This window comes from Numida meleagris, chromosome 10 (assembly GCF_002078875.1).
Source record: "Numida meleagris isolate 19003 breed g44 Domestic line chromosome 10, NumMel1.0, whole genome shotgun sequence".
NCBI classification, from domain to species: domain Eukaryota; kingdom Metazoa; phylum Chordata; class Aves; order Galliformes; family Numididae; genus Numida; species Numida meleagris.
The window spans coordinates 707,312-730,850 of NC_034418.1; the positions used below are offsets into that span (position 1 = coordinate 707,312).

The 23,539-nt window shown below is 52.1% G+C and overlaps 3 protein-coding genes and 2 non-coding genes across 6 annotated transcripts; 3 read left to right on the forward strand and 2 right to left on the reverse strand.

The window, feature by feature from the left end:
- On the forward strand, positions 184-6,145 carry ARL2BP (ADP ribosylation factor like GTPase 2 binding protein). The gene is made up of 6 exons (XM_021408084.1): positions 184-466; positions 2,406-2,467; positions 3,162-3,268; positions 3,702-3,787; positions 4,672-4,768; positions 5,411-6,145. The coding sequence occupies exons 1-6, from the start codon at positions 429-431 to the stop codon at positions 5,489-5,491; spliced, it is 471 nt and encodes a 156-aa protein (XP_021263759.1). The 5' UTR covers positions 184-428; the 3' UTR covers positions 5,492-6,145.
- PLLP (plasmolipin) lies at positions 8,884-10,923 on the reverse strand. The gene is made up of 4 exons (XM_021408099.1): positions 10,678-10,923; positions 9,780-9,953; positions 9,076-9,195; positions 8,884-9,000 (listed from the first exon to the last, which is right to left on the reverse strand). Exons 1-4 carry the CDS (start codon positions 10,804-10,806, stop codon positions 8,887-8,889), a joined length of 537 nt encoding a protein of 178 aa, XP_021263774.1. The 5' UTR covers positions 10,807-10,923; the 3' UTR covers positions 8,884-8,886.
- On the forward strand, positions 9,771-23,504 carry CX3CL1 (C-X3-C motif chemokine ligand 1). 2 transcript variants are annotated; one of them, XM_021408058.1, is made up of 4 exons: positions 9,771-9,908; positions 16,890-17,725; positions 20,056-20,176; positions 20,531-23,504. In XM_021408058.1, exons 2-4 carry the CDS (start codon positions 17,659-17,661, stop codon positions 21,648-21,650), a joined length of 1,308 nt encoding a protein of 435 aa, XP_021263733.1. In that variant the 5' UTR covers positions 9,771-9,908; positions 16,890-17,658; the 3' UTR covers positions 21,651-23,504. The 2 variants fall into 2 exon arrangements, with proteins under 2 accessions (XP_021263733.1, XP_021263732.1); XM_021408057.1 differs by lacking the exon at positions 9,771-9,908 and adding an exon at positions 12,907-13,451 and having other exon boundaries at positions 14,700-17,725.
- TRNAL-CAG lies at positions 10,957-11,039 on the forward strand. The gene has a single exon. It is a non-coding gene; the product is annotated as a tRNA-Leu (tRNA).
- Positions 11,184-11,266, reverse strand: TRNAL-CAG. Its single transcript has one exon. It is a non-coding gene; the product is annotated as a tRNA-Leu (tRNA).

Sequence of the window (23,539 nt, forward strand, 5' to 3'; positions counted from 1 at the left end):
TTGAGAGTTGGGGTTACGGCCTCAGAGCTGTGCAGGGGAAGCTAATGGAAGCTGCGACCCCCGGCTCCCCCCAAATCCAGGCTCCGCGGCCTGCCATGGCGGCGCGCGCCCTCTCCCATTGGCTCTTCCCGGTGCGTGGGCGGGACTTCTGCTGCCGCCCCCGTTCTGCGATTGGCTGCGGCCGGGCCGGAAGGAAGCGTTTCCCAGGTAACGGCCGGGCCGGGAGGCGGCGGCGTGCGGGGCCCTGGGGGGACGGGGCCCGTGTCTGCGCCAGGTGGTCCCTGCAGTCCGTCTGGCTTAATTACTTTTCTGTTAACGCCTCACCGTGTATAATTCTTCCGTACTTAGTCCCACGAGAAGGAACGGGCGCATCTAACTGCGGTACGGCACGTTGTCTCTGTTCCAGGCTGGCGGGTTATGCAGGAGCGATGGAGACCTCAGAGGAGGAGAACTTTGGTGTAGCCGTGTAAGTATCCTCTGTTCTGCATCAGGTCTTCCGTGAACTATTTCCTGCTTAAAGTATCTTAATAGGAATTCAGTACACGAGTGAATGTATGCCGTGCTCCTTAGTAGATGCTGCCCTCTGGGAGGACAAGAGCACAGAGCAGTGCAGAGCCCTGGGAGGGAGAAGCATCCCTTCAGAATTGAGATGGAGCCCAAACTCCCTGCACCAAACGGTGCCCGACAGCCCTTGCAGTGATAGCGTGAGAGGGAATGGCTTTAAGCTAAAAGAGGGGAGGTGTAGAGGGCTCAGTGCTGCGAGGGCAGTGAGCCCCTGGCACTGCTGCCCTGGGAGCTGTGGGTGCCCCACTGGAGGTGCTCAGGGCCAGGCTGTGTGGGGCCCTGGGCAGCCTGATCTATAAGAGATGTCCCTGCCAACAGCAGGGCTTGGGTCTGGGTGGGCTTTACGGTCCCTTGCAGCCCAACCATTCTATGTTTGTATGACCTAACCAAATTTCACACAGGTGGGTGTTAAGGTTCATCCTATAGTACCTGGTCTGCTCTTCACCTAAAGCTTGTGGCAGAAGGGGATGTGTGCCTGTGCCTCTTTCACTCCATCAGTTTCATTTGTTTGTCACGCCCCAAGGACACAAAGGCCCTTGGGCTGCTACAACAGTGCAGGTTGTGCTGGCCTTGGTGTGCTTAAACCATGGGCTTTGTGAGCATGTGTTTGCTGAGATGTGTGGTTGTGTTATAGAGAGAGACACAATCACTGCTGCTTCGGAACAGCTACAGTTGGGTGATTTGCTTCACAAGCTGATACTGCTTTAAATTAATAGAATAAGCTCTGATATATAAGCTGGAAAAGTCTCTAAAAATGGTGGTAGTGTTCGCTTGGAGAGAGAGAGAGAAAAGAAGAGAAAAGGAAATTATCCATAGCAAGGTCTCCGTGCATAGAAATGCGAAACGGTAAGTCCTGTTGCTTGAAGACACAAAGGCGATGCTCGAGGAGTGAAATGCTGCTGTCCTGCGTGAGCTCCTCTTCTGGAGGAGCTCTGCCCTCTGCTGGAAGTGCGTGCTTTCCCCTTCGCTGGGCTTCCCATACCTCGTCTTCTAAGCTTTAATGGGTCACAAATGTTGCTGGAACGTCGCCTGGTGATCAGACACATTCTTTATTCAAATATCTTTACGTTATTTTCTAGTTAGGATGAGCCCTGTGGCTGAACAGTTAAACTGCCTTTGGCTTAATTCCAGTGGACTGCTGTCTGATAGCAGCATAGTCTGAAAGAGAGTTCTGCTCTTCTTGTAACTAATGTTTCTGAGAGCAATAAAATTAGCAGAGTCCTGAAATGCTGCTACCAAAGGCTTCATTATGGATGTGAATGCATCCAGAGAAGATGCTTAACATCTGCTTATTACAGAAGGGCCTTAGGAGGCTGTAGCCTTTGTAGCTTGCATAAGAAGAACATTTAAATGTCTTCAGTGAAACAATACATATACTTATTAAGTGGTTCCACGAGACCAAGTACTGCAAAGTAGTGTCTGGAGTTCCATGATCACCACGTCGAGTTATGCAGGAAAAAGAGCAGAAGTAAATGTTGTGGTAGCGGCCTGGATCTGTGGCATGGAAAATGCTTAATTTGGTGTTACAGTTATACTCTTCACATCCTTTTTGCATTGGGACTGCAATAACTTAACAGCAACGTCAGTAAAACAGTATATATATTTTTTTAATTAAGAAAATATTTGGGGAAAATATTGCAGAGGCCTAATGAAAATCCCACACTGCAGTCTCATTGTCAGTCTCATGGAGTGTTTTCTGGGTTGAAGGTAGGAAATTGTGTTTGCTTCATTTTACTGGGCTTGCTTGCACTTGGCCTTTCGTTAACGTTTCTTAATTCTAACGTTTGTTTTTCCTGTGGTTGAAATGTATATTTATGCAATGCCATCTTTTCCGCTTTCAGCTCCTCCCCATCTGATGCAGAGTTTGATGCCGTCGTCGGGTACCTGGAGGATATCATAATGGGTAAGCTCAGCAAGCAGGCAGCAAAATGGGTGCGAAAAATGCTGCAGGCTGCTCTTCTGGTAGCTGCACACAGAGGCCATCTAGCCTCTGCCTGCTCATGGAAGCTCTCTTTCCTTTGTTCTCATTGTCACTGCAGTAAAAAATGTATAGAGAAGTATTTTGTATGCTGTTTGTACAACAGCAGAACTTGGTGGTAGTAAGAGTGTTGAGTGGAGCCAATTTTGCACCACGTGAGCATAGGCAGTGGGAGATCATGAGCTCTCAGCTTAACCAAGGGATGTGCAGCATGCCTGTTGAGTTTGGTAACCTGCCGTATTCATTTCCACAACTGGAAAAAAAAGCCTTCAGTAGTTGACAATCCGACGGTCCTGCTGATGCTTTTGAACTTGAGAAACTCAAGGAAGACAGTGTACTTTCAATTCTGTTCTGAAGGCAGAGCTGCTGCCAACACGCAGCACTGCGCTGCTGCCCGGGTGATGCGCTCCCTCAGCTGGAGCAGGGCTGCTCCCTCTGTCCTCTCACAGCTGGGCCAGGAGCTGGCCCCGCAGCAGCTGTGCTCCTGGTGTGACTGCCTGCACGTGTGCAGGGCTCAGTGGCTGCCACAGGGAAGCAGAGGACCGGCGACAGTGGGGTTTCTGTTGCAGAAAAAATGACTCAACTCCTAACTAGATGATGCATTTTTGTTGCGGTCCAGATGGTGATTTCCAGACCATACAGAGGACTTTCATGGAGAAGCACTACCAAGAGTTTGATGACTCAGAGGAAAACAAGCTCATCTACACTTCTATTTTTAATGAATATGTAAGATACTTTTTCTTATTCCTCACGTGTATTGCTTTTTTATTTTTCTAAGGCCAATGTCAAGTCTTGCATTCCCCCTTTTGTAATGTACTGGGCTCACGTGGAGCAAAGCCAGCACGCTGCCTGCTGCCTCTTTGTGGAGCACAGCTGTGATCCCTGAGCAAGAGGGGTCTTATCTGGAGCTGTAGGTTCCTTTCTTTTTGTTTCAGCTGAAAGCTTACACAAAGTTCATCAGAACATCGGTTTAACTCTTGAATAGAAGTCTGGCTGCAGTAAATAGCACACCTGTAATGCGTGCATAACAAAGTCAACGTGAGGAAGATTGTTTTCAGATTTGCATGTGAAGAGTATTAAGATGCCGTGGAGTGGAAGGGATTACTGGTTGTGTTTCCTTTTGTTTTGACTGATTGGCCTTTGTATGTTTTCTTTTAAGATCTCCTTAATAGAGAAATACATTGAAGAAAAACTGCTCGATCGGATTCCTGGTTTTAATATGGCTGCTTTCACAATGTCTTTGCAGTAAGCCTTCTGCTTTGCCGTTGTTGGAGGGGGGAGGGTTGTATGTGTCTGTTTTTTCATCTAGCTTTGAATTTAGATCTTTCTCAAGGGAGAACCATAAAGAAGTTCCCCCTTAGTGATAATAATAATAGTAGTAGTAGTGCTCTGCTACTCTAAATTCCTGGAATATCATGCTGAAATACACTTTAAAAATCATTTTCTGCTTAGACTGCTGGTAAACACAAAACAAGCAAACCCACAACCACTCCTACCCAAAGCTTCTTTTGCTTTGAACCTGTTTAGAAACAGACTTTCACGTTCCCCACCTTCCTGATGTGTTTTTGTTGTGCTTGGTGACTCGGGGAGCTGCATCCCCCTCTTTAATGTTAGCAGAGGTGCTCTAGGATCTAAACTGAGTTCTAGGGGTCTGGGTCCAGAAAGCTTTGAAAGCCCACTCCGTGGCATTCCCCCATACTTCCAGCAGTAAGGGTTTTGTGTTATCTGTGCAGGTATGTCTACTAAAAGCTAATTAAAGTGAGTAGCTCCAGTAATAGCTGCTTTTGCAGCTATCAAAAGGACTTGTTGTGTTTTACTACTTCAGAGTAACTGGAACAAATGCTGGTTGAATCTGAATTCTTTTGACTTACACATCAGTTTATTTGTCTGGTTTCCAAAGACTGATACTCTTACAGCTTGTGTTTAGATGAATGGTAATATTTTAATGTATATATTGTAACAATTGGAGATACTGCAAGGTAATATTTGTCTAAAATTTCGCTTTGTGAGAGGCCTGTAACATTCTTGTTGAAATTTTGTTAGTGTCCTGGTACCAGTTTTGACTTCATATGTTAAAAGAGGAATTTATTTCGCACGTGGTTTTCTCACTCCTCAACTTCTCTCTGCAGACAGCACAAAGATGAAATGGCAGGTGATATATTTGATATGCTTCTCACGTTTACTGACTTTCTGGCTTTCAAGGAAATGTTCTTGGATTACAGAGCTGTAAGTATGTCACACTGTTTATTTTCGTTGGTATTATGGCTGTCGTTTTTGCATAGCTCTGCCTGAGAGCACCAAAGGGAGTGTCACTGCGGTGGGTAACGGCATTCGTTCAGAGGTTATACAGCACTGAAGGGAAAAGAACTTAATTGAGTGGCTGTTTGAACTCAAACTGCACCCCTGAAGCTTTTGTGAAAATGGGGACAGGTTGAGGAGACAACGTGTGTGTCTCAGCAGCAGGAATAGTTTCAGCTGAGGGTTCCACTTCGGAGACAACAGGTGAACACAGGAGCAGAGCACTGGGTGGGTGTTCTCAACCAGAGCTAAGCAGGATGCTGCTGTGAGCTGGGTGTGCAGCTGGCAGTGACTCTGAGGTGCTAAACCCAGCTTCTGCACAACCTCCTGCTGAGGTTTGGATGTGGAGATGAGAAAACAGATAGCAGAGCATTCATTTTCTCTTATTTCTAAGGATTTTTCAAGTCTCCCAGCAAGCTGCGTGCAGTCTGAGATGCTCAGATAACGTGTAGTTGTGTATTGGTTTGACAAGCAGAACGTGAATTGCACACTTCATCTTTTGAACTTAACGGCTGCATATTTCAAAGCAGCATTGAGACAAGGATTTCTTCTTTTTTTTGACATTTCTAGGAAAAAGAAGGTCGGAGCCTGGATTTAAGTAGTGGATTAGTGGTGACATCATTAACCAAATCATCGATATCCTCCTCCTAGAACGGTTGGTGCACTGCTTCCCTTTTCCAGATGAGTGCTGCTGCTTTCATCTGGACATTAAAACACTACAGGTCACAAGAATCAAGGTGCTTTTATGTGATGCAAACTCTCACTCTCAGACTATGCCTTCAGATGCCTGGAACTTGCTGGTATTCAATGGCCACAGAAGAAGAAAATCTTAGCCCTGCTGGTGGAATTGTATTTTAAATACCCAGTATTTGCACACCATTCTAACTGTTACGGAGAAACACAGTGCGCTGAGAGGACAATAAATAGAACTGATGTGGGTTTTTGGGGGGGGGGGTTGGCATCTCAGCCATTGTCCCAGAAGGCAGAACTTTAAAAAAAATCAAGAAGGCAATGCAAAAAGTGTGTGTCTGTCCAGCTCCCGGGCAGGTGTGAATACGTACATGTCTTCTTTTAAACTTTATTCTGATACTACGTGCTTTGTAACAGAAGTATATGTTTTCATATGTAGATATCTTATCCTGAGGCTGCCTGTCTGCCCTGTGAGGACTGATATGTTAGCGTGTAAATCTGTCTGCTCATTGGCTTGAGTCAGTCTCATCCTTAACATGCAGAGTTTTGATTCGCTTTTGGTTCAGGCCCCAGCTGTTCTACACTGAAAAAATAACAGTGAAAAATCCAAAGCTGGCCTGTGTGTGCAGTTCCTTTCTTTCTGTGTGACAGTGGCACAGCTGTAAGCTCGCTGGGCACAGACCTGTTCACCACCATGTCATTCACTGCTCTTAATTGTGGGCTGATTAAAGCCTGTGTTTGCTCTTAGCAATATTAGCGAAGCAGCACATGAGTTGCTCGCTACCAAACCCCAGCTGCTTTTGTCTTGGCAGTTGGAATTAACATGTATTTGGAGCTGTGGTGACCCTCTGCTCTTATGCTGTTCAGACATGTTGATCTGCTGCTTCGTGACGTGCTCAGGCATTGTGTGTCTAAGAGCAGACAGAAGCAGGCTGCTGATGCTGCAGAGTGCTGAGCATTCCCTACCAGTGCAGGCAGTAGCTGTGAGAACCTGGGCAGAGTGAAAATGCAGCCTGGTTTGCAGGGAGGAAGCATCCTGCCAGGACAAACGAGATGAAATCCTGCTGCTGGTGGCTTCTGCCAGTCGTCTCAACAGCAGTGGGGTTTGATTTCTGAAATGCAGTAGTTTATTTGAGCAGCAGTGAGGACTCTGGGCCGTGCAGGCTTCTCCCTCAAGCATGGTCAGTGTGCAGGGGTGGGAAGCGAGCAGGGGCAATGCTCTGAGGTGGCTGTTGCCAGGAAAAAAATGAGAACATTGGGTGGTAGCTCTCATCCAAACAAGGTGCAGCTGTGCTCCCTTTTGAATCCTGAGGTTAAAATTGGAGGAACTGAAGACTGCTGTTAGTGCACGGACAGGGGCTCTTTGGTTAACTTCTTCCCTCTGACTTGTTAAGGACAGTAACGGGTTTCATAGTATTTTAGAAGAAACCCCATTGAACTGTTTTAACTGTGAATTGTTGAGCTAAATTAACTAAAACCAAAGTTTCCCTTTTTAACTGGAACGAAACTTTTACTCTCCTGTTGCAATTGCTCTAGATAATTACATGCAGTACTGGCAGTAGGAGTGGATGTACAGGCAGTTACTTCCCGGAGGGAGCTTGTCGTGCTCTAAACAAAGCCTCTTGCAGTTTCAGAGTCCACAGGGCACACAGACTTTGGGTGAGTTCATATTTGGATGGGATTTGTATCTCAAGAGTTTGCTGTATACCAAAGTCACCGCTTCACAGAAGCGTGGCTCTTCACTTCTTGCCATCGATAGGTCTGTGCTGTTGTGCTTTCTTAACTCACTAATTCACTGTTGAGCATTTTCAGATGAATTTATTTTGTAAAATAATGCAAGTAGCATGTTGACTTAAATTTATGGGTTTGGATGCGAGGCGGGGATGTCGCTGATCTCTGTATTGTTTGGCTGTGAACATCCTCCATGTGAGCGTTCATGCTCTTTGTAAGCCCTTGGGTGTGCTGATACCAGCTCACAGTTAAGTTTTGTTGTTGCTCTTTCTTCATTTCAATTTTAGACTATGAAAATTTGCAGCAAAGCTCCCCTGGTTTGAGTGGAGCTGCCCAGAGCAAACCCTGCCCGCTCTGTCCGGGCTGTTACCTGTGGTCTGGTGTTCCTGGGGTAATTGGTGTCTGTGACACACCGGGTCTGGGCTCTGGTTCAGTGCCTTTTCCACCAGGCAAAGGTCTTTTTTAAGAGATTAAATTTCTATACGCGACGGACTGTCTGTGTTGCAAGCCTGATTTCTTTTCTTAAGAGTTCTAACATTGCCACCAAAATGCGTGAAGAGGCCAGTTTTCTTATGGATTTTGGTTTTGGTATGTATTTGTTGAGACTTGATGCTTCGTTGCACCTGCTTTTCTTCCACAGCAGGTGAAAGTAGATCTGTCAGGGGCTGATTCTTCTCCCGGAGAGCAGTGAGGCACTGGTACAGCTGCCCAGGGAGGGTGGAGTCACCATCCCTGGGGGCATCCCAGAGCTGTGGGGATGTGGCACTGAGGGACGTGGGCAGTGGGCACGGTGGGGGTGGGGGTGGACTTGGAAATCTGAGAGGTCTTTCCCAACCTTAATGATTCTGTGAATCTAATGCAGTTTGTCCACTCCCTTCTCCATTCACACCTCTCATTAACGTAGTTAAGTTTCCCCCAGGCCGCCTCTGTAGACAAGTTGTTAAAACTTTACCACGTATGCTGTTTGCATGGGTAAACTTGTAGGGTAGCTGACTGTGTGTAAATGGACTAAAAGCAGATGAAATGAACTTACTAGCTCGTACAAGAAGGATGTGAAGGAAAACGTTGCTGTGAGTGGCTGGGCGTCAGTTCTGGCAAATGCCCACCCACATCCCCAAAAAAACAAAAGCTGGATTTGTTGACGCCGGTGGTGGTGGAGCAGACAGACTCGAATGTTGGATTTAGGAAGATTTTTATTTAAAGCATAAAATTGTGCTTTGACTTTTTTTTTTTTTTTTAAAGATCAGTGCAGTAACAGTTTAGACTTCTTCCATGGCCCAGCCTTCATCCTCCAGCCCTGCCCCCGCTGACCGAAGTTAATTGCAATTATTTACACCACGTCTGCGCGTGACCACAGAGAGCCCCGTGGGCTTGGTTTAGTGAATGTTAGTACTGGAGCGTGCCCAGTGGGGTGAGCCCCCTCGGCAGAACTGTTCCAGTGAGGAGCTGGCTCCTCTGCACCATGTGAAGACCACCAGGAGCTTCAGCCTCAGTGAACCCTCGGCACCTCGCGGTGGCTTTGTGCTATGGGCATGTCACCTGAGAGCACAGCACTGCTTCTGCGTGACCGCAGCACCACGGACACCGCCGCTGCCGGTGGCCAAGAGTTGATGTTGGCGGGCTCCTCACGCATGGCTTGCCACCTGGCTGGTGGCCGCGTTGCTGCCGAGTCCTTTCCAGGCACGGAAGCTGAAGAAGGTGCTCGCCCCATAGGTGAGCATCACGAGGCCGGCGAAGAACTGGGAGAGGAGCAGAGCAGTGCGTGAGCACGCAGGCTCAGAACCTCAAGCCGCGGCCCGTACGCCCGTACTTACGGAGGCGGCGGCTCTCCGGTTGTAATCCCACTGGCGCCACGAGGTGGGACGCACGGCTGCTGAGCACGTGACGAACGCGGCGACGTACAGAACGGTTGCCACCGCGTTGAAGATCATCAGCTGGAGAAGGCAAAGAGGAGGTGAGGAGATCTGGGCTGTGCCCCACACCCAGCAGCCCGCCCCTAGGGCCAGTTGTGTAGGGCTCTTCCAAAAGAGAAAGATTTGAGCACCAGCCTGGGGCAAAGGGTTGGCTCGGGGTTGTCCCCAGCTATAGGAGCACGTGGGCAGACACAAGGATGAGCAGAAAGCTGACAAAGCAGGGAAGTGGTGGAGTCACCGTCCCTGGAGGTGTTCAAGAAACGTGGAGATGAGGGGCATGGTCAGTGGGCATGGTAGGGGTTGGACTTGGGGATCTGAGAGCTCTTTTTCTCATCGCTTGTGCTCATTTTCCAGGTTCTGTTCCTGGGGAACCCCAGAGGCACGTGCTCACAAGTTTGAGTACAAGAGCCAGGCTGCACGGAGGTTCCCCACTGGGCGTCACAGCATGGTGCCACCTGGTGCCCACTGATGCATGGGGTGGAGATGGGCTTCTGGCTCCGCAGCCACCAAGTTGGACTGACCCCACACTCCTCCCTTTTATCCTAGGAGAACCAGAGGAAAAAGGGCCCAGCCCCTCACCCTGGGGGCGAACCCAGCATACGAACCATGAGGGACCAGGGGACCATGTAGAACTTCGTCGGGAGCTGCAGGAGGTACATCACAAAGAGCAGGACCGTCGCTATCCAGAGGAAGATGGTCACAAACAGCACCCAGCCATACGCTGCGTGGAGGTGGTAGGTGGTGTCAGCAAGGAGAGCCCACACCAGGAGGCCGAGCACCTGCAGGGTGGGCAGGGGCAAGTCTAAATCATCCCTCTTGGAGTCTGAAACCCTTTCCCCTTGTCCCATCACAACAGGCCCTGCTAAAAGAGTCTGTGCCCTTCTTTCTCACAGTCCCCTATAGATACTGACAGGCCCCTCTCAGGTCTCTCCAGAGCATTCCCTTCTCCAGGCTGTGAAGTCCCAGCTCTCAGCCCGCCCTGAGAGAGGAGTTCCATCCCTCAGGTCGTGTTTGTGCCCTTCAGGATGTGCTCTGGCACCGCTGGGGCTGCACCCACGGCTCTCCCATGAGCTCAGTCAAGAGCGGAGGAGTTGTGATGTCTGCATCCCTCATTGTCGTGCAGGGGACACAGTGGCCTTTGTCCTGCAGCGCACATGCTCCCAGTGCTCGGCTGCTGTTGTTTCAGTCCGGACAATGCCATCTTTTCTTTTGCATCTATTTCTAACCCTCGTTTGGGAGAAACGGGGATAGGGAAAACCCCGGTGCGCTCCGGCAGCGGGAGGAATCAGAGCAGGAGCCCCTGGGGAGGAGCACCGGGGAGCAGTCCTACTCTCGGCTCCATCCCTTTCCCTTGGCCGCCCCTTGCACTGCCTTTTGCGTGCCACAGCCTTGCACGGGAGCCCAAATCTGGAGCAGAGAGCCACGCAGGTGCTGCCGAAAGGATGCCGCAGCCCCATCAACCTCCCCCACGAGTGTCCCGCTCCCTTTCACCCCCCTACTCACGGCCTGGGCACCCATCAGCCCCCCGAGCGGCGAGCACAGGAAGGCTTCGTCGAGGCGCGGGGAGGGCAGGGTGGCGGCGGTTCCCGGGGAGCTGCTCCGTGTCCCCGCCGCTCCGGGTAGCCCCGCCATGCCGCGAGCACTCGGCTCGGGCCGCCCCCAAGCGCTGCCGGCGGGGCGGCCCCCGGGGATGCTCCCCCCGCAGCCCGGTCCGCCCCGTCGGGGCGGCGCCGCGTGGGAGGGGTAGAACAAGAGAAAGAACGGCGGCGAGTTGGCCGGCGGGTCAGGATGGCCGAGCGGTCTAAGGCGCTGCGTTCAGGTCGCAGTCTCCCCTGGAGGCGTGGGTTCGAATCCCACTTCTGACAGCGTTCCGTTTTGCGGCGGGCAGGCTCCTGCCTGCTCTTTTAGCGCTGCGGGGGGAGAGGGACGGAAAACGCGCAGGGGGGGAAAAAAAAAAAAAAAAAACAGCAACAAAAAAACGAGGCCCCCAGCACAAAACAATTGCGACTTGTCAGAAGTGGGATTCGAACCCACGCCTCCAGGGGAGACTGCGACCTGAACGCAGCGCCTTAGACCGCTCGGCCATCCTGACAGCGTTATACGCGGCGCCCGCCCCGCTCTACACAACCCGGAGCCGCGCGCTCTGCGCATGTGCAGCCGCCTGCTGTCCCCGTTTTGTCCCCGTGTCGCTCCGGGGCAGCCCGGGGTTCGTGTCAGCCACCTCCAGGGGACGCCTCCCGTCCTCTGCTGGCAGCGGCCTCCGCTCCCAGGTGGCGGCCGGGGGCTGCTGGCCCCGCTGCCCGCACAAAGCGGGGAGCCTTGCGGAAGGGTTCGCTGCTGGCAGTGGTTCGCCTTCGCTTGAACGCTTGCCGCTGATGGCCCGTCCCGTCTGTCGCGGGTTGGGGTCGGGGTGCTGGGTGGGGAGCACGGCGCGGGGACAGCTCCCGCAGCGCAGCAGGAAGAAGCACAGACAAGCCAGCCCTCGGTTCTGGCACACGGGCAAGAATGCTGCCGGTCACACGTCCGCTTCAGTGCACGACGCGATCTGCTCTGTCTCAGAGTGGGGACTGCCCCCCCCCCCAATTAGCATTCAGAATCCCAAACGTTCCTCATCGCTGCTTGCTTTGGTTCTCAGCTGCTGCATCCTCAGTGTTACTATGAGAATCACAGCCCAGGGATGGAATGCCCCTTGCCCTTAGCCCCAGCAACGCTTATTAACTATCCCTGGCCACCACTGCTGTGTGTTAACGGCCAGCACCTGCTGCTCTCCTAGGCAATGAGTCAATTGCACTGCACTTAAATACATGGTGCACATCCTCCCCAGCTGCTTGGGGGGCCTGAGGAGCTCCTGTGCCAGGCAGGTGTGATGGTTGCAGAGAGATTGGCTATAGCAAAGCGTGCTCCCAGGGAGCCAGTGGTTCTCTAAATAAGCTGATGGGGGAGCACATCAATCAGTGCAAACCTGGAGAGAGCTCTTAGCAAAAACAGAGGAGAGGGAGGTGCTCTGTTTTCATCAGGTGAGGTGCAGAAAGGATGAGATGGGGGACAGGGAGAGCAGCCCGGTGATTGTGATCTGAGCCAGCAAGCCTTGAAAAGGGTTAAGAGTCTGATGCTGCCGTCTCCTGTAGGGACGCTGGTGGAGGCAGAGCTCAGAAGGCCAGGCAATGCCAATCCCCAAACCCTTGCGGTGTTGGGGTCGGCCCCAGCAGCACCACTATTGGACAGAGGGCTTCTGGATGTCTCCACAGTGACAGCTGAATGGTGAGCTCCTGTCCAGCTGCTCCCCCGCAGCCGCTGCCGAAGGCACCTGGCTTGCTGCCTTAAGGAGAGAGAGGGGAAGCAGGGAGCCTTTCCGAGAAGGCGGTCAGAAGAGTTTCTGGTAAGCTCCTTTCTTGGGCTGGCAGCAACACGTTGGCTGGAGAAGCAGGAAGCGACCACGTGGAGAGCCCACGCCTCTCCCATAGAGGTGAAACAGCCAAGCCGTGGTGTTTTCCTGCTCCTCACCTGCCCGTGCCTATGTGCCCCCTTCCAGGACCCTTTTCCAAGGAGAGGAGACCCCCCCGTCCCGCCTTGGGGTCACACACGGCACAGCCACTGCCCCGTGCCTGGGGAAAACCTGGCACTGCCTCCTGCAGCAGCTGCGCTCTGCAGTGATGTGCAAAGGCTCCTGGTGTGCCCACTATCAGTTGCCCCTCTCCCCTCTCTTGGCTGCAGCACAGCGGTGAAAGACCGACTGCTCTTCTGCAGATCATCTGATACTTCCTTCTTCATGCCAGCTCTGCAGAAACATTGCCTTTGTGGCCTGCAGCTACATGGAATGATTGTGACATCGGGGGACCTCTCCACTTCTTGATGGGCCAAGCAGGAGCCGGGCCCTGATCTGCTCAGACAAGTCCTAGCAAAGTCCCAGCGTCCCTTTCCATACTGGAAAAGCAGCCTTTGTTTTAACCTGTGCCATCAAGCCCCGGAGCCTCAGAAGAGCTTTCCTCATCTGCTGCAGCAGGGAAGAGCCTGCTGCATCGCCCTGCTGGCGGCAAGAGTCTCTTCTGTTTCTGAAGACCACGAGCTCTGTGTTTGTTTATTCGCACGCAGTATTTCAAACCAACTCAAACCTTGTTTGTTGTTCTTCTCAGCAGTCCCCACAGGACGACCGCAGCATGGCTGGTCCTCCATTCGGGATGCTCCGTCTGCTGAGCAGAGGCACCGATCCCCGCTGCATGCACAGGCGGTGCAGGCAGAACCTGGCACTGCAGCACCTTGCAGGGACCGGGGCCGAGGTGAGGGGGGGGTCCCACGTGCCCATGGGGATAGCACGCTGCAGCTTTGGGTGCAGGACTGGCAGCTGTGGGCAAAACACAGAGCATCAGCACTTTGCACGGCGCGCTGCCATCCAGAATTACTCTCCCTCTCAAGGAAGGAGGAAGTCGTTGTGTTCAGAGAAACAAAGGCTCGTGTGGTGTTCTCTGCTATTTTTAAAAGCGCTCTTTTTCCAAGTAAAGCAATTCCTTAAAAACACAACCCCTGCAATGGTAGACACTTCCCAAAGAGGAGCTTGCTCTGCAAAGATGCTGAGCGCAGACAGCCCGACAGCTGTTCCTCATTTCCTGCTGCTTCCTTTAAATGTGAGAAAAGTCAGCCGGGCAGCGCCAAACCCTTTCTGGATTCAACTGTTAAATATTACAGTAATGGCACAAGAGTTCTACATTAGGCATAGGCTGAGGCTCCGCAATGGGAGGCTGCCTTTGGCTCGAAGGAGCCATTCCTTGAGTTGCCTTGGCCAGCAGGGGCGAGGCTGTGGGGTCGGTTCTGGACCACTCTGGTCCATTCCACCCAGTGCTGTGACAGCACCAGAAAAATCGCTGTGGCCTCTCCAGGCTGAAGTTTTCTACGGCCTCATTAAAGCACAAAGTGCTCGTGGGACAAGTCTGGGCCACTGTCGTGCAGAGGGCCAGCTATTTCTGTAGGGAGGAGGACCTTAAAATATTGCTGTGCAAACTAGCCCTGAGGGACATCATTAGTGGGCATGGTGGGGATGGGTTCGTGGTTAGACTTGATGCTCTTAGAGGTCTGTCCCACCCTTAACGATTCTATAGTTCTGTGATAGCAGAGTGTTGCAGTGAGCCTGCTTCATCAAGGAGTGTTATGGAAAAACATTTTGTATGTCAATTCCTGGTGGAGGACGGGGGAGTCACCTCCCCTCTGGATCAGCGTCTCCTGGCGGGCTGTCTCCTCTGCAGCATTAAGACTCTTCCCAGGAGCTGTGTTCCTGCTCTCTCTTTCCAGCAGGCTTCTGGGACGTGGATGGGGAACTTGGCACCACGAACTGCCAGGGATGCTGCTAATACCTGCACCAGAGGTGCTGGGCCTCCCTGCTCCGGTTCAACCTAGGAGAGCCGCTCTGGAGGCGTTGGGAGCTGCTGGGTGGATGGTGCAGTGGAAATCATCACCTGATCAGCACCGGGCTCTCTGTTCAGCCCTTCAGGTCTCCCTGACTTCACTCTTCTCCCATTCCACCTGATTTCCAGGAAAACAAACCTGTGGGGGCAGCGGATAGTACCAAGAATAGCCACGGAGCCTGAATGTGAAACAGCCCGAAGGAGAAGGACCGCGTTCTCCAATCATTTCCTGTTTGCTTTGGACACAGCTCAGCTCTTGTTCTCTCTGCATGTTGTTTTGTACATCGCTTTTGTTGGGTTGCAGTGCTTTGTGTGCTCGTGGTAAATTCCCCCTGCATTACTCATGCCTTCCATTGGCTGGTGAGAGCCTTGGGCCTACACTTGTGAACAGCTCAGGCAAAGCTGCAGTGGTTGGTGAGTGCTGGGGCACGGTGCACGATCCCTCAGTCTGCTCTCAGCAGCAGATGCACGGACGTTGTTTGCTGGTTTGTGGTTTTTCCTTGGCCGTGTTCCTGATCAGATTAAGGACCTTCCTCCTTTTTACTCCAAGAGGCATGGCTCTGGCAGCGACCCAGGCTGACAACACCTTTGGGTGCTCCAGCTTGCTGGTTCGTAGCCTTGTGCAGCACGAACCTGCAGTGCCAGCCCCAGCTTGCGCCTTAGGGTGAGGGCAGATGCTGTTTGCAGCAGGCTGTTATCAGCTGTGCTGCGGGCAATCACGTCAGTCTGGATAGCCTGTGTCCCAGGGTTTGGATCCGGTTCTCCTTTTTTTCGTCTGCCTTCATAGTCATAAAGAACAAAGAACAAAAGAACAAGGATCGCCTCCCTCTCTTCTTCATGCACCCCAGGATGCCATTGGCTTTCTTGGCCACAGAGGCACAGTGCTGGTTCATGGTCACCAGGACACCCAGGTCCTTCTCTGCAGAGCTCCTTTCGAGCAGGTCACCCCCTCACCTGTACAATACATGTGGTTATTCCTCTGTTTCAGGCTGGATAGCAGGAAAAACTTTTCAGAAGAGCAGTGAGGCGCTGGCATGGCTGCCCAGGGAGGTGGGGGAGTCACCGTGCCTGGGGGTGGTCAAGAGCCATGAGGATGTGGCACTGAGGGACGTGGTTTAGTGGCAGTGCTGGTGGCAGCTGGATGGTTGGACTGGATGATCTCAGAGGTCTCTTCCAACCTTGATGACTCTATGACTCCCCCCAGGTGCAGGCCCCTCCACTTGCTCGCACTGAACCCCACCAGGTTCCTCTCTGCCCACTTCACCGGTCCGTCCTGCTCTTGTTGAATGGCTGCACAGCCCCCTGGTGTGTCAACCACTGCAGATCATCAGCAAAGTGCTGAGCGTGTTCTGCAACCCTTCCCGGGTGCCTCTCCATGCTTGGGGTGACCTGAGGGGGTCTCCTCCAATCACCCTAAGGAAGCAATGGCCGCAATGAGCTGCAGCTGGCCCTGGAAAGACATGACATTCCCAGTGGGCTTTCTTTCTCCTCAGTCCTGGGCTGCTTGGTTCCATTTACATTTTCATAGTGCAGCTGCTCAAGATCTTCTGCCCTTGGTTTTCCTGGAAGCTGCCTGTTTTCTGGAAGCTGCCCATGCGTGGCTCACAGGATCATGCTCTATTGCTCGAGCCCTGCAGTCCGTGCTCACAGCCAGGCACTGCCCACACTGGACATCCACTTGCTGTTGCCATAAACTAAAGCAAAACTAAAACAAAAGCAATCAAAGTTGGGCAGGCAGTGTCTATCGTTAACTAAAATCATCCGAAGCCCAGACTACTCCTGACACCCTTAACCATCAAATCAGGACAAAGCCTGCTGTTTGTCACTGGTTCTCACAGGAATACCTACTGGGCTCCTGGAGCCTCTCCTGGCTTATACCCACTGCTGAGGGTAATACTCGTGCAGCAGAAGCAGCCTCAGGCAATGCCATTTCCTGGAATAAAAGTTTCCTGTAAGGCTAAGAAAACACAGCTAGGGGCAGGAACCTGGCAAACAGGGCATGCTCTGCTGCGCCTGCATCAAACAGATTCAATTAAGGTTTAATTGAATGCACACAATGCTTACAATACTCTTGTCTGTTGCAATATAAACAAGGCTAATTTTGGAGGCTGGAATTTCTCACCAAAAGTCTTAACAGTTATTTGTATGGAAACTTTGGGGGGTTTTACTCTGTTCTAGAATAAAATCCTTAACTAAAACGATTGGAATTTCCCACAGCAGGAGAGCCAGGCCTCCACCAGCCCTGGGAAATGTCTGGGAAGGAATCTTGAAGAAGTGTGGCCGCACCATCTCAATCCTAATCTTATCTTCACTTTTCAGCTGTGATCGTTGGCAGGGAAAAAATCATTTCATATTCATCTGGGATCAGACACGAAAGAGAAAGCAAAGGTGCAGGATGTGAGCACATTGCTGGCATGTCCACACCGGACCTGGTGCTGGGAAGCCCCCAGCCACTCTTGCTGCACATGGTGGGCAGCAAATGGTCCCTGGGGAGGGCACTGCCTCTCTGTTACAGCTTTGGCTGTGGCCGTGCTCCCATCTCCCAGGAGGCAATCTGGCTCATCAGATTAACTGATGAATTGTGAAAGCAGTTAGCAAACCCTGCACTTTTTGGCCCAACAACTGATGCTGCTGCTCTAAAGCGGCTGCCAAAAAGGAAAAGGACCGCCACTTTTGCCTTCAGAGTGAGAAACGTGAACTTTACTTGTACTGGGAGCTGCAGGCTGGACTTGGAGAGAGCTCTGCAAGCCTGTGGGCAGTGGGCGAGAGACACGTGGAGCAGCCAGCTCCGCTCCTTGCGCCCTTACCGAGGAGCTGGCAAAGCTGTGCAAAGTCACCCTCACCTTAGCGGGGAATTCCAGCAGCTGTCCCGCTCCACAGCACAGGCAGTTTTCCTTCCCCGCCTCCTGCCTGTCGTCACACGTGTGTGGAGGAGTTTAATAGCAGCCGGAATCCCGTCAGGGCTTCACACTCCTGGAACCAGCTGCCGCAGCTGCGTTGCTCCGGAGGATGCTGTAGGCAGCCAGGAGAGAAAACTACTGCCTGTCGTCCTTCTCTGAGTACCCCTCCTGCTGCCGACCGCGGGAACATGAGGCTTCCTTCTCTCCTGATCCTGTTTGTGCTGAGGATTTTGTGGCTGGCAGCCATGGCTGGAGGTGAGAGCTCTGGATCCAACCCTTGGGCTCCCCACTAGAACTGGGAGGGGTCTGTGGCTTCACAGAGGGGTCTATGGTTTCATGCAGGGGTCTGTGGCTCTATGCAAGGGTTATGACTTTATGCGAGGGACCGGGGCACTGGATGTTAGTGCATGGGGCCAATGGATTGTGCACGGCAGGGAAATCAGCTCTGGATCAGGTTACAGGCATGGAGGGACCTCATGTCTTCCTCAGCTTGGGAAATCCTGTGGCAGGAACAGGCTGGGTAGGAAGTCGTGGGGGAGCCTACAGCCATCACCCTTGCTGCAAGGAAGCCCGTGCGGCCCTGCTGATGGCTTTTGTCACTTCTGAGGGTGGCTGGGGAGCGTCAGGGGCTTTCTGATGGTCCACAGTAGGGAGTAGCGCAGAGCCCCAGGGGCACGCCATTAGGGCAGCATCCTGCCTGAGGATGGCAGTCTGTCTGTCTAACTGTCTGTCTGCACTAGCCTTTGGGATGCTCATGTGTGCGTGGCCACACTTTCATGGGTCGGAAGCTCTCCTGTTCACCATGTGAAGATCCCAGCATGCTGCGGGGTGTTGGAGGACTGGGGGGAGATGGGCACAGTTTATCCTGGGTTGGTCTCAGTGTAAGTTGTGCACGCACAGAGCAGTGATTGCTGTACAAACAGAGCAGGGCGGGTTGCTGGGCAGCTTCTTGGCAGTGCCACCAAAACTAGACTTTGCCCAGGTCAAGGGGATGATCACAGAAAGGGAAGAGGGCACAGCCCTTATAAGGTGTGTGCCCTGCTGCCACCAGACAGGAGGAAGAAGGGCAGCCGGGGAGCAGCTGGGCACGGAGCTCCTTCCTCTCCTCGCCCGTTTGGGAAGGTTCTCCAGGGCTGCCCCAGGTCAGAAGTGGAAAACCATCAGAAAATCAGTCCAACTGGGGATGGATCGGGCCCTCAAGCATCATCGGTGAGGCACTGGCACAGCTGCCCGGGGAGGTGGGGGAGTCACCAGCCCTGAGGTGACCCAGAGCCATGGGGATGTGGCACTGAGCGACGTGGGCAGTGGGCACGGTGGGGCTGGTTCATGATTTGTTAAATGGAGCTCTGAAAGCAGAAGCCAGCAGCAGCATGTGCCATGGGTAACAAGAGTTAACCAGGAAGTCGGCCATTCCTATGTGCTCAGGGAGCAGGTATTCTTGACCTTGAAGTGCCACAGAAGATGTTACAGGCTGAACAAAGGGCTTTGCTTCAGCACTGCAGAGGTGTAGAGGTTGAAATGTGCTTCTGTAGAAGGGCAACAGGAGTGCTGGCTCGTGACTTCTTTGCAACCAGAAGAGCTGGGGCCGTTCCTGGAGCAGTGCTTGCTCTCACACCCGGTGCCTGGGTCATTCCCAACTGAACTTCACCAAATTCACCAAATCCACTGGAAATCCAGGACGGCATCTTGTAGAGACTGCGTGAGCTGAACTGGACTCCAGCTCCCCTCCTCAGGGGCCTGGGATAAATCAGCATCTATTTTTCTAAGCCGGGTTACCCCATGAGAGCAGAAACATCTCACTGCATTGTGCAACCTCCAACTCACTTGGCAGGCGCCTGTTCTTGGCACGGCTGTGTTCTCCCTGGTGGTGTGACTGCCTTCCCCCCCTATGTCAGACAAGGGGAAGATGTTTTTACACTTCGCCAAATGCAAACTGTATTTTCCTGTGGAAACAGAAAGCAGATGTTTGGTGAAAGTGCTGTGGCTTTGACGGTATCCCCACACAGATAAAGGCTGTGGGAGCAACATGGCTTTGTCAAAGCCTTCTTTCTCTGCACCTTTTCTTTAAAGCAGCATGCAGAGATGCAGGATGCTGGCTAGGAGGGGAAGCCCCGCAGCGGAAAGAGCTATGAGTAATCCAGATAAGAAGAGGACAGGTCCTGCCCTCTGACCTGCACCGAGAGCCTCTTGCTGATAGAGCAGGTCGCTGGGGGGTGGAGAAATGCATCTTCTGGGCACCAAATGTGCTCCTGTCACTTTCACCAAAGGGGAGAGGTCCCCTTGGCTCCCAGCCCTGTGCTTGCGTGTTCTACAAGGCGAGCTGCAGTGCTGTTCCAAGACCCTCACCATTTGTACAGTGCTTTTTTCCTTTTTTTTTTTTTTTTTTATGAGCATCATATGACCAAACAATCATGGCTTTTATGGGATTTGTTGTTGTAGATAGGTCTCGTTTTATCAGGGGTTGGAAGCTTCCGTGGCAAGCTTTGGATTCCTTTTCCCTAGAGAGGGAGAAAAAATAACCAAAGCCAGCGTTTACCGTGCCCGATAAAAAGCCAGCGTTTAATATGTTGCACGTTTTCTTTCAGGGCAACCCAAAGCACGTCTCAAGTGCTCAAAATGGTGTGGCTCTTTCCACAGTGCCATAGATGAGACGCGGATAAAGAGCTACCGCTGGACCGAGCCCCAGTGCACCCCGCAAGCCATCATGTAAGCAGCCTCTGCCCGGGTCCCTTGACGTATCCCATCCCCAACTGCATAAACATAAACACTGACATCAGATATCCTTGCTTGGGAGCAAGGAGCTGCTGGAAACAGAGCCAATGCTGACTTTGATTTCAAGGAAGCCCTTCACCTCTGAGTCATGCTCAGCTTTCGCTGATCCGCGCGGGATCTGTGGCACCTGCCCTTCCCAAAAAGAACTAATCCAGCCAGCCTGATGGCAGGGGCTCAAGAGGGTCAGCGTTGCTCAGCATTCCTGCCCCGATGCCTTCTGTATCACCCCGATAACCCAAGCACTGTTTTCCTTACCGGGTGAGTGATCTCTTTTTATTTTCATTTCAGATTTACTACTAAGAAATCCAAAGAAATTTGTGCAAATCCAAAAGAAGAGTGGGTGAAGAAGATCACGCAGAAACTGGACCGGGAAAAGGCCTTGGCAGCATCCCCACTTCCACGGGCCGCCACTTCCCCTGCAGCAGCGGTGCCAGAAGAGCCTGGCATTTTCCACAAACACGTTGGTCTTCAAGAACCAGCTCCACCTCAAACCACTGCTGCCACTTTGGAGAGAGCACCTGTTCCTGCTGCCAGCACAGAGGCGGCCAGCGAACCCACCATGCACAACGGCACGCACTTCTCTGCAGGGCCATCCCCTGTGACGTCGGGAGTTGTTACGCAGTCTGGAGTCATTTCAGAAGCAAACAGAGAACCCTTAACACCTACCGTGCATTCAACAGCAGCAGGCGTGGCCCCCAGCCAGCCCAGCCCAAACCCCACAGCTCCTGCGCGTGGCTCTGACAGCACAGAGGAACCTGTAGGAGATGCTACACATGCTGCGGGTGATGTCCACCACACAGCTACTACCTCAAATTTGGACCCTGCATCCATTTCCAAAGGACTGGGCCGTCCTGGTCTTTCTACAAACAACCCCCTGGACCCAGTAAGTGCAAGAGGCAGCACGTCAGACACTGCTTTGAGTTCAGCTCTCCCCTCCATCCTAAACAGCACCGGGGTCAGCACGTTCCCATCCACACCAGAGGCTGCTCCCGTTCCCACTCAAAACCCCACGACTGCCATAGATGAAGGTCGTTCTGTCCATGCCAACAAAAATTTCTGTTCCTCTGCATTTGATGCGGGGACATTCGATCATTCAATGCCCTCTGGAAAGGAAGGTCCTCCAGATACGTTAGCTTTCACCAGTCAGATGTTCCCAGGCCAAGCCAGAGCGCAGGCTACGAGAAGCCCCAGTGAGCCGCCTGCACCCAGCCTCTTGTCAGGATCTCAGATGCCCTTGATCATCCCTGTCATCGTAGCAGGTGGCCTGATTGCTTGCAGTGTTGCTGCTGTTTGGCTATACATAAAATTCAGAATCAGACCAGAAACAATGTCAAGAGAAATGGTACAAGGCTTGCTGTACCAGAAGGAGGGATACCAAAACAATGTCTACCCAATGGAAGTAATCTGAATGCTGTATGGCATGGACGTTTTTGGCCCAGAACATGTGTGTGCTGCTGCAGGAAAGCTAAGCTTATGCTGGTCTGGTGACCAGTACAAAGCAGTTCCTAAGAAAGCTGATTATATTTTTCAGAGCAGAATGTAAATATATATATATATATATATATATATACCTAAAGTTCTCACTGGCAACATCTTAGGAATATATGGGACATTCCTTTCTCTGGCACTGTTCTGTAGAAAGGATATTGCTGCACTGGGGGCTGCTTGCCAAGTGGTGGGCAGAAGCAAGTGTTGGGGATTTTCCCACATTTCATCATCACCCAGCTGAGAAGATACACACCCACCCACTCACCCCCTCTGCTGGGACTTGGGCTCTGCCACCGGGAGCAATCCTAACACCAAACCACCAAGTCTGCACTTACAAACTTTCAGTTGCTTCCGTCTTTGCACTCCAGCTCGCTGCCCTGTCAGACCTGAACCGACGCTGGCAGTAAGCTGGGTGCTGGCTCTCCTTGGGCTGATTAAACACTCCATTTAATTGGGTATTTAACGGCTAGAGCCAGCAGAGGTCGCCCAGCTTTCAGAGAGATTATATTGAGATACCTGTATATTTCACCAGGCTATGCAAGCACTGTTACAGTTCCAAAGGAGGGTTTTTTTTAAACCTAAATAGTTTCTGATTTTCACTCATCTAGACATTGCTGTATGGAAGCTTTATCTTTTATCCATGGTCAGCTCCTGAAAGCCCTCGTATAACTTCTACTCCAGTAAGACTTTCTCCCGAGCATGTAAAGGTCTTCACGACAGCGTGCTCTGTAGGTAGAGCCACGTATCCAAGGTTCGTAGTGAGGTTACACATCAAGGATCCTCCTCCAACCACTCTCAGTGGATCAGACTCCAAACTAGAAATAGAAAAAGAAAGCAAAAACGTAGGAAGCAAGATGACCAAAGCCAAATCGATGAGCCAGGCGTAAAGGCCAGCTAGAGGAAGGCTGGTCTGTCAGATGCTATCACTGGAGCATCCCCCCAGCCCCGGAGGTGGGAGGATGACTGCAGTGCTGTTTTCTGCTATCACTCAGCCTCTTATTTCTTGGCTGGAGACAGATCCATCCAGGGCTTTGCAGCTGTGGGAGGGAGAGAGGATTAATTGCAACCGGGAATCTGAGGTGAAACCCACCCGTGTTTTGCAGCTGTGCAGCTCCAGCCCCGTTAACAGCGCCTGGGGCTGATCCACCTGCAGAACTGCAGGAGCTGCCAGCAGCACCTCCCACCTGGCCTTGCAGTTTGTGGAGTGGCGTACTCTAGCTCTGTTATATGAAATATTACAAATAACTATTTTTGTAGTAAAGTTTTGCAGCAATGTGAATGCGCGTCACCTGCTGTCCTCGCTAGTGGAGCATCACAGAGTGTGTGCGATGCTGGCAACACTGGAAAACACTGCACCGTGTCTGTTGTCTTGCTGGGCTTGGCTGGCTTGCTCATGTCCGTGGGAGCAGGGCCCCATGCAGGTCCAGGCACTACAGCAAATGGAGTCAGCACGTGCTTTACCATCATGCCTTCCTCTTTCCAGACCAGCTGTGCTCATCTCAACCCTGCTCCTTGCCCAGGGCGCAGTGCTGGCACGCTGTTCTTGGGCAGGATTTCACCCGTGGGCTGAGGCTGTGACAGGGGCAGCTCCCAGGTGGCAGGCAGGGGACCTGCTTGTGGGGGACAGGCTCCAAGAGGGGCCCTTCTGTTCTAGAGTGCAGCGACTACTGTCAGCTCTGATTCGTTTGTATATTGAGTCTATATGAATGTGTGTGAATGGGATTTATACTGCATTTTTGTAGTAGTAACGATAATAAAGTTCTTTTGTTAAAAACCATTGTCCTCGGAAGGTTCAGACCAGGGCTGGCT

Coding starts and splice junctions, on each gene's coding strand:
- ARL2BP (XM_021408084.1), top strand. CDS start 429: ATGGAGACCTCAGAGGAGGAGAACTTTGGTGTAGCCGT. Junction 467..2,405: donor GAGAACTTTGGTGTAGCCGT/GTAAGTATCCTC, acceptor TTCCGCTTTCAG/CTCCTCCCCATCTGATGCAG. Junction 4,769..5,410: donor TGTTCTTGGATTACAGAGCT/GTAAGTATGTCA, acceptor TGACATTTCTAG/GAAAAAGAAGGTCGGAGCCT.
- CX3CL1 (XM_021408058.1), top strand. CDS start 17,659: ATGAGGCTTCCTTCTCTCCTGATCCTGTTTGTGCTGAGGATTTTGTGG. Junction 17,726..20,055: donor GCTGGCAGCCATGGCTGGAG/GTGAGAGCTCTG, acceptor GTTTTCTTTCAG/GGCAACCCAAAGCACGTCTC. Junction 20,177..20,530: donor TGCACCCCGCAAGCCATCAT/GTAAGCAGCCTC, acceptor TTTTCATTTCAG/ATTTACTACTAAGAAATCCA.
- PLLP (XM_021408099.1), bottom strand. CDS start 10,806: ATGGCGGGGCTACCCGGAGCGGCGGGGACACGGAGCAGCTCCCCGGGA. Junction 9,196..9,779: donor TGGTCCCCTGGTCCCTCATG/GTTCGTATGCTG, acceptor TGCCTTCTCCAG/CTGATGATCTTCAACGCGGT. Junction 9,001..9,075: donor ACCGGAGAGCCGCCGCCTCC/GTAAGTACGGGC, acceptor CTCCTCTCCCAG/TTCTTCGCCGGCCTCGTGAT.